The 11,370-nt window shown below is 54.5% G+C and overlaps 1 protein-coding gene across 1 annotated transcript; it reads right to left on the bottom strand.

Moving 5' to 3' along the window:
- Nucleotides 1-838: 838 nt before the first annotated feature.
- Nucleotides 839-5,468, bottom strand: LOC140201951 (zinc finger protein 703-A-like). The gene is made up of 2 exons (XM_072266810.1): nucleotides 5,062-5,468; nucleotides 839-2,580 (listed from the first exon to the last, which is right to left on the bottom strand). The coding sequence occupies exons 1-2, from the start codon at nucleotides 5,263-5,265 to the stop codon at nucleotides 1,276-1,278; spliced, it is 1,509 nt and encodes a 502-aa protein (XP_072122911.1). The 5' UTR covers nucleotides 5,266-5,468; the 3' UTR covers nucleotides 839-1,275.
- Nucleotides 5,469-11,370: the final 5,902 nt, after the last annotated feature.

Genomic DNA, 11,370 nt, shown 5'->3' with positions numbered 1-11,370 from the left:
CCTCAGTAACCCCTCCAGTGTGACCCTCCCTCAGTACGCCCACCCCTCCCAGTGTGACCCTCCCTCAGTACCACCCCTCCCAGTGTGACCCTCCCTCAGTACCACCCCTCCCACAGTGTGACCCTCCCTCAGTACCACCCCTGCCACAGCGTGACTCTCCCTCAGTACCTCCCCTCCCAGTGTGAGCCTCCCTCAGTACCACCCCTCCCAGTGTGACCCTCCCTCAGTACCACCCCCCCAGTGTGACTCTCCCTCACTACCACCCCTCCCACAGTGTGACCCTCCCTCAGTACCACCCCCCACAGTGTGACTCTCCCTCAGTACCACCCCTCCCACAGTGTGACCCTCCCTCAGTACCACCCCTCCCAGTGTGACTCTCCCTCAGTACCACCCCTCCCACAGTGTGACTCTCCCTGTACCACCCCTCCCACAGTGTGACCCTCCCTCAGTACCACCCCTCCCATAGTGTAACCCTCCCTCAGTACCACCCCTCCCACAGTATGACTCTCCCTCAGTACCACCCCTCCCACAGTGTGACCCTCCCTCAGTACCATCCCTCCCACAGAGTGACCCTCCCTCAGTACCTCCCCTCCCACAGTGTGACCCTCCCTCAGTACCACCCCTCCCACAGTGTGACCCTCCCTCAGTACCATCCCTCCCACAGTGTGACCCTCCCTCAGTACCACCCCTCCCACAGTGTGACCCTCCCTCAGTATCACCCCTCCCACAGTGTGAGCCTCCTTCAGTATCCTACAGCAACAAGCAGCCCTCGGGATGTGTACTTAGCATGGGGAATGGCTGAAGATTTCATGAAAAGCAGAAGCCGTCAGAATATAAATATAATCAGGCTCTCATTTAATAACAAAATAAGACGTCCCACATCTCGGATAGCCCTGCCATCATATTTATCATCCCCTTTGAAATACAATACAAAAAAATATTACATCTCCATTGTACAGGTTAAAAATAAGGGAAAAAATCTCCAAAGAGAACGGAATGAGGGATTACTAAAACATGCATTTCAACTCCCGCCCTTCCCACAGGAAACAGAATGAAAAATATTTTTAAATAAGAGAACTTGTTGCAAAAAAAAAACCCCGACCGTTTGGTATGTACATTGCATTCATCGTTAGGGAAGTGGTGAGATTGTGAAATTGGACAGTCTGCGGTCCGAGCTAACGTACCTGGTGTGAGTGTCGAGTCTGTCCTGACTAAGGCCAGAAAAAGAGGGGACAACCGCCTGCCCTTCCCAGAAAAGCCGGGACACTCACACTTTCACTGGTATCCCAAGGCAGATGCGGAGGTCAGCTGTTGTCCGTAGAAGGAGTACGGGGAGTAATATGGGTTGGTGACGGGCAGGCTGAGTGCCGTACTGCTGGGCGTAGGCAGGTGGCTCTTGCCGTAGGGGTGGTACCTGCCCAGCGGCAGACTGTGCGGGCTACGCAGCGACAGTGCGCCGGGGCTGCCGGGCGGTCCCTGAGGGAGGTGGAGCCCGCAGGGGGCGGGCGAGGGGTAGTGCGCCAGTAGCTTGTCGGCTACGGGCAAGGAGGTGTGGTTCCTCAGGTGGCCGAGCAGCTCCTCGGAGGTGGCGAACCGCTTGTCGCAGGGCCCGCTCGCCGACACCCAGTTGCAGGCGTGGGGCCGGGGGTCGCTGTGCAGCATGAAGCCGTAGGTGTAGAGGGGTGGGGTGGAGACAGTGCTGAGGACCGGCGAGTGCAGAGGGGCCGACGGGTACACCAGCGGGAAGCCGGTCTTCAGGGAGGGGGGGTCGGGCAGGCAGGACGAGCAGCCCGTGCTCCCGAGCTGAGGGGTCCCGTGGTAGCTCAGGCAGTACGGGTCCCGGCAGAGACCCTGGATGAAGGAGGGGGGCGAGGCCCCGGTCAGTGGACTGGAGTTGGCTGACTTGCCGGCAGACAGGGGAGGGCAGCCGGTCAGCGAGCCCCCCACCACAGCTGGCTTGGGCTCCACACCGCCCACCAGCGGAGAGGGGAAGGCCGGTGAGTAAGTGCCCACTATCGACGCCGGGTAGCCCATGCTGGATGGGGGTAGAGCGTAGACGGAGTGTCCTGGCTTGTACGGGGAGACAGGGGCCACGTGGCCAGGCACCAGGCCACTGCCCCCTCCACTGACCTCCCCCTTAGCCGCACCGGCCGTGTCCCTGGGCGGGCCGGACTCAGGCCTGCTGTGGGCCGTGCTGATGGGGGAACGTTCTTGGCACGCTCTGCCCTCAGCTTCCTTCCTCTCCTCCGCCTCCCCAGCCTTGGGGTCGACGTGTGCCGAGGGGCTGAGGGCCGGCAGGGAGGGTGGCCGGCCCGGGAAGGACTGGCAAGGGCCGCCTGGCGCCCGGAACCCAGGCTTGTCACCGCCTCCCTCGGCGGCCTCTCCCACCTTGGAGTAGGGCTTGAAGCTGGACTTGTCCTCGGCTCCCGCCTCCCCTAGCTTCAGGCAGCTGGCAGGCCGGGGGGATTCCTTCTCGCTGGGGACCACCGAGCCCAGCTTGCTGGACGGCTGAGGGTCAGGCTTTCCGATCTGCGAGCAGGTCTGTGCCAGCAGGGCCAGCGGACTCTTCTTGGCATCTAGCTGTAGGGGGAGAGAGACGGGGGGAGTCAGGAGGCAGCACAGGGGGAAAGGGGTAGAGCAGCTGGCAAAGACCCTCGCCATCTGCGACAGGCCCTCTTCTCATTGCTACCATTGGGGAGGAGGAGCAGGGACCTGAAGACTTGCCTTGATGCTTTCGAAGCAGCTCCTTCCCCTCGGCCAACAGATTTCTCAGAGTCAGAATCAGGCGTATTATCACTGAGATGCTGTGAAATTTGTTGTTTTGTGGCAGAAGTGCAGTGCAATACATAAACATGAATTTAAATTACAATATGAAATATAACATGTTGTGCAAAAAGGCAAACAAAAACGGTGAGTTAGTGTTCATGGGGTCATGGTTCACTCAAAATCGGATGGTGGAGGGGAAGGAGCTGTTCCTGAATCATTGAGTGTGTGTCTTCAGGCTCCTGGACCTCCTCCCTGATGGTAGCAATGAGAAGAGGGCACGTCCTGGGTGATGGGGGTTTCTTAGTGATGGTTATCACCTTCCTGGGGCATCACTTTTTAAAGATGCCCTGGATACTGGTGAGGCAAGAGCCCGTGATGGAGCTGAATTTAAAACTTTCTGCAGCTTTTTCCAATCCTGTACCAGAAAGTAATAAAAATAGAGATTTCTGAACGGTTCATGAAACCATGAACACAATCTCAGTACTTTGCTCTTTTTAAGCACTAATTATTTACTATTTTATGATAATTTTGCGGTAAATTTTATGTATTGCAATGTCGGTGACAAGAAACCTGATGATGATTCCGAGACCCAGGTTCAATCCCTGCCACTAAGGCTGTCTTTGTGGAGTTGGCACGTTCTTCCTGTGACCAGAGGGTCCTCCCACGTCCCAACGGGCTGATCAGCGCTGTGAATCATCCCCAGTAAGTGTGAGGGCCGGGAAGTTAGTAGAGACGGGAGGAACGGTAGAATCAAGTGTAGCGTCAGTAAGGCAGCTACGGGCCGAATGGCCTGTTTCTCCGGTCTAGGCCCTGCCTACCTGCTGGGCCGTTCAATGCCGACCTCGGTGAGTTTCCACTCGGTCTCAACCCTTGGTTCAACAATGGGTCCACATCTGCTTTAGTCACACTGGAGTGAATTCCACCAGGCACCGCCTTCCGAGCGCTCCTCCCCCGGGATGCCCCCCTCTCTACGGGACACCCACCCCCCTCCATCCGCTCAGACCTCACCTTCCCACCAACACCCCCGCCGGCCTCCCGCTCACTCCGTGCATCCACCCCGAACGGGTCGGTGCCTGCCGGGTCCAACTGGGATCGTACCAGCCTCACGACCACTACACCCCCGGGATCGTCTCAGACCGGCCACCGCAGGCGCGACTTCGGAAGGAAAATCGAATCGGGTGCCAATATCTCTGATGCGGGAACCCCCACCCGCCGGAAAGAGATCCGGAGAGCAAAGGGGGGGGGGGGTTGGCGAGCGGGGAGGGGTTGGCGAGCGGGGAGGGGTGCGGGGATAGGAGCGGAGCATCACCAAGTCGAAAGGCCCAGTGGCTTCCGCCTTCACCCGATAGTTTTGTGTGAGTGTCTGTGTCTGTGTGTGTCCGTGTGTGTGATAGTATGTCTGTGTGTGAGAGTGTGTGTGTGTGTGTGACTGTGTGTGTTTGTGTGTGTCCGTGTGTGTGAGAGTGTCTGTGTGTGAGTGTCTGTGTGTGAGAGTGTCTCTGTGTGAGTGTGTGTGTGTGACTGTGTGTGTGTGTGTGTGTGTGATAGTATGTCTGTGTGTGAGAATGTCTGTATGTGAGAGTGTCTGTGTGAGTGTGTGTGTGCGACTGTGTGTGTGTGTGTGTGTCTGTGTGTGTGATAGTATGTCTGTGTGTGTGTCTGTGTCTGTGTGAGTGTCTGTGTCGCGGGGATGGTGGCGGTCGGTCCCGCTCTCTGCCCCGTGATGGGGCCGATCCCCCTCAGGAGAACATCACGCCCCAATCCCCGTCCCCTCGTCCTCCTTCCCTGTGTTCTGAGCCCGCTCCACGCACCCGGCGAGGGAGGGTAGGCGGCGTCGCTCCAGACTGGGGGCTCGGAGACTGCAACCACGAACCGGTGGTTCGGGGAACGGAGAGTCCGAGACGGAGGGTCGGGCTCGGACAATCCAGGAGTGTGTCTGTGTGAGGGAGGGGAGATTAATCTGGGATCCGGATCCGAATCAGATACGGGTTGGGGATTCCGGACAGGGAAGAAGGGATCTGGGATCAGGAATCCGAATAGCTGGGCGGGGAGAGAAATCAGGGATCAACATTCCAAATCGGAGGGTGGGTAGTATCTAGGGGTCGGGAGTCCGGATCGCGGGGGGAGGGGGATCAGGTTGGTAGTTCCGGACGGTGGGGTGGAATTTGAGACCAATATTCCTGTTGGGGGTGGCTGATCTGGGATGAGGAACTTGGATTCTAGGAGCTGGCTCCGCCAGCGCGCTGCGTTCCCCGGGCCAGGGCTCCCGCGGTCTACACCCCCGCCCTCTCTCACCTCGATCGGGCTGAGCGGCGCGGCCGGTACCGGCTGCATGTAGTCCGACTGCAGGATATGTGCGCTCAGCATGCTGAGAACGGGCGGCTGGCGGCTCGCTGCGCCGGGCTCCGGGGACTTCAGGCTACGCTCCGCCTGCTCACTCTCGCTGCTCTCCGGCTCCGTTCCCACTCCAGCTCCGGCTCCACGGGCGCTCTGCCTCATGTCCCGCCCGCCTCGGGGACTCGTGGTGACGGGGGGCGGGAGCTTACTGGGCGCCGAGCCACATCGTGGCCGCTCTCCCTCGGCTACGCCCGGACTCCGACTCCATCCGCTCTCGCAGAGCCCGCAGCCTCCGCCGCCCCGGACCAGCTCATAGCGTCTGAGGCTGGCACAGGAGCGGCAGTGTACGCGGAATGGAGCGCCCGCCTCCGCCGCCCGCAGCCCGCAGATTTAAAGCAACATCGTCCTCGTCAACTGGGATACTCGTCTACTGGAGGCAGGGGGAGGGGGAGGGGGAGGGGGAGAGGGGACAGGTAGAGGGGAGAGGAGGGGTAAAGAGAGAGGGAGGAGGGGAGATACGAGAGCACAGAAGGTGACTGGAGGAAAGTATGGTGGAGATGTTAGAGGTCGTTATTTTTACTGCCATGGGTGGTGGTAAAGCAGATGCATTCGGGACATTTAAGAGAGCCTTAGACAGGCACGTGAATGATAGAAAAATGGAGGGCTATGTGGGAGGCAAGGGTTAGATCGATTTCAGAGTAGATTAAAAGGTCGTGTGCCGAATGGCCTGTACTGTTCTATTTTGGTGGGCCTGCCTTCTGAATCACTGAGCTTCCTCAGATGATAGTTTGCGGGAGCCTATGAGACCCAGACTGGAGGACAACCTTCAAAGTCACCCGCTGTAGAATGTGTCCAGTAAACGTTACTCGCCTTTCCTGGAATGTGAAATTTCCCGGACCCTAGAGTGTGGATGAAACGGCAGCTACGCCAGCATTCATTAATTTAACATTTGCGAGAAGCAGCCCGATCTTCTGCTCGGCAGCATAAAGTAGATGTATCAGCAACCATGTCCGATAGGCGCTCTCTCTGCTACCGACATCTCCCACCATTGACCAGGCACCTTGACTACCACCTTGCCACACTGCAAAGCGTTTTAGTGTGTGACACAGTCAGAGAACACTACATCACAGAAGCAGGCTTTTCGGCCCATCTAGTCCCTCCCAAGCTGACTCGTCCCATCGACATGAACCAGGACCAAAGTCCTCCCAACCAAATTTCTCCTAAATGCTGAAATCCACCACTTCCTCTGCGTGAAGAAGTTCGCTCTCCGGTTCCCCTTAAATATGTAGAAAACTTATCTCTAACACCCCCCCCCCCCCCCGTACTTTCCAGCAATCACCTTAAAATTATTAAAGTCATCTGTTAGTCTTGCGAGACCATGGATCTGCGCCTGGAAAGTCTTCACTCTCCAGGGCGCAGGCCTGGGCAAGGTTGTATGGAAGACCGGCAGCTGCCCATGCTGCAAGTCTCCCCTCTCCACGACACCAATGTTGTCCAAGGGAAGGGCATTAGGACCCATACAGCTTGGCACCGGTGTCGTCGCAGAGCAATGTGTGGTTAAGTGCCTTGCTCAAGGACACAACACATTCCCTCAGCTGGGGCTCGAACTCACGACCTTCAGGTCGCTAGTCCAATGCCTTAACCACTTGGCCACGTGCCCATCTTAAAATTATGCCCCCTCATATTAGCCATTTCCACCCCTGGGTAAAAGTCTCTGGCTGTCCACTCGATCTATGCCTCTTATCATTTTCTACACCTCTGTCGTGACCTCTCATCCTCCTTCGCTCCAAAGAGAAAAGCTTTAGTTCACTCAACCCCTGCTCATAAGACATGCTCTGCATCCTGGCAAATCTCCTCTGCACCCTCTCTAAAGCCTCCAGATCCCTCTTATAAACAGGTGACCCGAACTGAACGCAATGTTCCGGGTGTGATCTAACCAAGATCTGACAGAGCTGCAACAATGTCGATGTCGATGAAGATCATCCACTCGGTGAAGAATGGCCTTTGATCGAGGTGTCCGGGGGTGAATGCTGCCGGCCGGTCGGCCCATTCCAGGCCGCAGCGGGCGGTGCTGAGGGACGTACTGAAACGCGGAGCAGCCACCGCATTGGGAAGGACCACAGTGTCGGGTTTTTCTGCTGCTAGACAGTGAGGGGGCGGGTGGAGTGAGCCCCTCAGTCATTGTAGTGGGGTAGCACCCCCGGGGGGGGGACATGAGTGGCAGCAGTCCCATTGGTGTGTAGGAATGTACAGAAAGTATTGACTCTGCATGGTGGAATGAAAACGCATCGCACGGGTTATTCTTGTAAATAATTTATTATCATTATTAATTTTATTATTGATTTAAAAATCTGTGTAGAGACGCCTTTCGGCTGAGACCCATCATCAGAACTCAGAAACTGGTGCAGGCCAAAACTTCAAAGTAAATCATTATCGTACATGTCACCATGATCATATATTATATGTTATATTATCAGAGTACGTATACGTCACCATATACAACCCTGAGGTCCAGTTTCCTGCGGGCATACTCTGCAAAACTACAGACTAGTAACTATAACAGGAGCAGTGAAAGATCAATCAGAGTGCAGAAGACAACAAGCTGTACAAATGCAAATATAAACAAATAGCAACAAATAATGACAACATGAGATAATGAGTCCTTATTGGTTGTGGGAACATCTCAATGACAGGGCAAGTTAGTGTAATTTTTTATTCAAAATTTTCGCAACAGAATCACAAGCTTCTGAAAAACACTTCACAGTACTGGCACCAAGCTGTTAGAACCCAGTCCCCATGTGGCTCTGAGAACAATTGCTCCTGTTTAATGGGCTACACACACACACACACACACACACACACACACATACACACACACACACACACACACACACACACACACACACACAGACATACACATATACACACACTCACATACACACACAGACATACACATACACACACATACACACACACACACACACACACACACACACACACAGACATACACATACACACACACATACACATACACACACACTCACATACACACACAGACATACACATACACACACATGCACACACACACAGACACACACTCACTGGTGGACTGGTCTCACACACTCACAAATATCCACACCACACGCACAGGTTCATTATGATCCCGTGTCAGCGAAAACGAATACACGCACATCTGCCCATCAACACGGAGCGTGAGCGTCACGGCAGCGCACGCGACTGCGTGTGTTTCCTCCGGATGCTCCGGTTTCTTCCCACGTACAAGATAGTAGTCAGATGGGTGTAATTGGGTGGCGCGGAAGCGCTGGTCCAGAACGGCCATTTATTGTGCCCTGGCTCTAACTAAATACAATGACATATACATATGTATGTACGCACGCATAAAACTGGCATAACATTCACAAACGCCCAAAATATGCACACGCACACACACTGTCTCACTCACATGGGCTTCCATTATCCTGTTACAGTTACTACTCTATAGATTTGCTGATAATGCCCGCAGGAAAATGAATCTCAGGGTTGTTCATGGTGACATGTATGTACTCAGATAATAAATTTACTCTGAACTTTTTGCTCAGTCTCTCACACACAAGAGCAGTCTCACGCACACAAACACCCGCTACATCTCTCTTCCACCCGACTGGCCACGTCGGGTCTGTGGAACTGAACACGGGGAGTTGAATGTGTCGGTATGCCGACAGACTGAGCTCCGTGCTGTCGGGATGGGACCGATTTCCCTGTCTGTTACCGGTAATGCGACCTCCGACAGCAGAGCAGACTGGCACTGAATAACCCAAATCTGCCCGGCGGGGCGGGCTGAACACCGTGGGTAAGAAACGTTCCACGCATGTGCTGCACAGGGAGCCACGCCCCTTGGTCCAGTGATCGCCTATCAGAGACGAGGGGCGGGGCCGGGACGCCGTTTGGGTGACGTCACTGGGTTCTGGCGGGAGAGCGCTATAATAGATACGAGAGATCCTGTAACAGTCACAAAATGCTGGAGAGACTCAGCAGATTGAGCGGCGTCGATGGAGGGGAATAAATTCAACGTCTCAGGCCAAGACCCTTCATCAGGTCACCGGGAGGCGGGCGGGGAAGGTGCTGCTCGGCGCCGATGCCCCATGCCGGGAAGAGACTCGGCGAGGACGGAGGCACTGAGAGAAGGGAATAGCGTTCCTACAGCCGACAGGGCAAGGACACGTTCTCAGGGCATCCTGTGCCGCTGGGGCAGGTCCGCGGTCACCGGCCCGCAGGACTCCCAAGCACCGAGATCCCCCGTCCGGGAACTGCTACCGGGACCCAACCCTCTCCTCTTCTCCCTTCCCCTTCCAGGCTCTCCCTCGCCCGTCCCTCACCCATCCCTCACCCATCTACGCTCCGCATTTGCCCGCTCCTTGTCCCGAGAGTGGTGGGTGCGTGGAACGTACTGTCAGGGTGATGGTGGAGGCAGATAAATGAGGGACATTTAAGAAACACTCAGATCGGCACACGGATGATGGAAAAATGGAGGGTTCTGAGGGAGAGAAGAGTTAGATTGATCTTGGATTAGGTTAAGGGATCGGTACAACTTCCTACATTCTATGATGTTCGTTCTGCCTGTATATTATTGTGAACGGCTCTGACAAAGTCTGATCAGCGGCAGCGCGGGCGCTGGGGAGATGGAATTCAGGGGAGTTTCTACACGTACTTGATGCCGTGTGCACGTGTCTCCGGTGCGCCCGTTTCCTCCCGCAGTCCAAAGACGTACCTGTTGGGAGGTTAATTGGTCGTTGTAGTTAGGCGAGGTTTAAATCGTGGGTTACTGGGCGGCACTACAGCCTGTTCCGCGCTACATCTAGAAATAAGTTATACCACGTAAGACTATAAGATATAGGAGCAGAAGTAGGTCATTTGGCCCATTGAGTTTACTCCGCCATTCAATCATGGGCTGATCCAATTCTTCCAGTCATCCCCACTCCCCTGCCTTCTCCCCATACCCTTTGATTCCCTGGCTATTCAAGAACCTATCAATCTCCGCCTTAAATACACCCAATGACTTGGCCTCCACAGCCATTCATGGCAACAAATCCCACAGATTTACCACCCTCTGACTAAAGTAATTTCTCCACATCTCTGTTCTAAATGGACGTCCTTCAATCCTGAAGTCGTGCCCTCTTGTCCTAGACTCCCCTACCATGGGAAGTAACTTTGCCATATCTAATCTGTTCAGGCCTTTTAACATTCAGAATGTTTCTATGAGATCTCCCCTCATTCTTGTGAACTCCAGGGAATACAGTCGAGCTGCCAGGCGTTCCTCATACGGTAACCCTTCTTTTCTGGAATAATTCCCATGGTGGAATTGGGAAGGAGGAAACAGGGAAAATGCCGTTGGTGGCAGGACACTGTCAGGACTGTTGCTGGGTTTCCAGCTCTTTGACAATCCCTCTCCATCCACAGATAGTGCTTGGCCTGCTGAGTTCCTCCGGCAGATTGTTTACCGTTCCAGCGGAGCTCGGGAATTGGCAGTGGATGTTCATCTTGTAGACTGTATATGTTTAAATATATCTGTCCCCCTCCCAGCTTCTCGCTTCATCCCCCCTCCCACCTTCCCCCTCACCTACCTCCTGCCAGCTTGTACTCATTCCCTCCTCCCCCCACCTTATTATGGCTTCTCCCCCCCCTTCCTGTCCTGATGAAGTTGAAAGTAAATTTATTATCAAAGTATATACATGTCACCATACAAGACCCTGAGAGTCAATTTCTTGCAGGCATTCACAGTAGAACAAAGAAATACAATGGAATTGATTTTAAAAACTACACACAAACACAGACTGAGAAAGAACCAACGTACAAAAGAAAAAAAGTTGCAAATGCAAAAGAATACGGTCTCGGCCCGAAACATCAACTCATAGATGGTTTTTGACCTGCTGAGTTCCCCCAGCATTTTGTGTGTGTGGCTTTGCATGAAGCTGGTGGGTTTTGTGATGGGACATTTTCAACAGAGCACAGTTGCTCTGTGTTATTCCTGGGTATGGAATCGAGAGGGAAAGGAATGATTGGAACCACCAGATGAATAAGGAAAGTAGAATTGCTGCAGCCTCACTGGAGATATTTGCATCCTCATTGGGCAGCAGGAGAACAGGAGGAAAGTTCACAGTACAGGCCCTTCAGCCCACAATGTTGTGCTGACCTTTTATCCCATTCCAAGATCAATCTCACCCTTCCCTCCTACATAGCCCTCCATTTTTCTGTCAGCTGTGAGCCTGT

Source organism: Mobula birostris, chromosome 8 (assembly GCF_030028105.1).
Source record: "Mobula birostris isolate sMobBir1 chromosome 8, sMobBir1.hap1, whole genome shotgun sequence".
NCBI classification, from domain to species: domain Eukaryota; kingdom Metazoa; phylum Chordata; class Chondrichthyes; order Myliobatiformes; family Myliobatidae; genus Mobula; species Mobula birostris.
The sequence above is the reverse complement of the archived record's forward strand: the minus strand, read 5'-3'. Positions and strand labels throughout refer to the sequence as shown.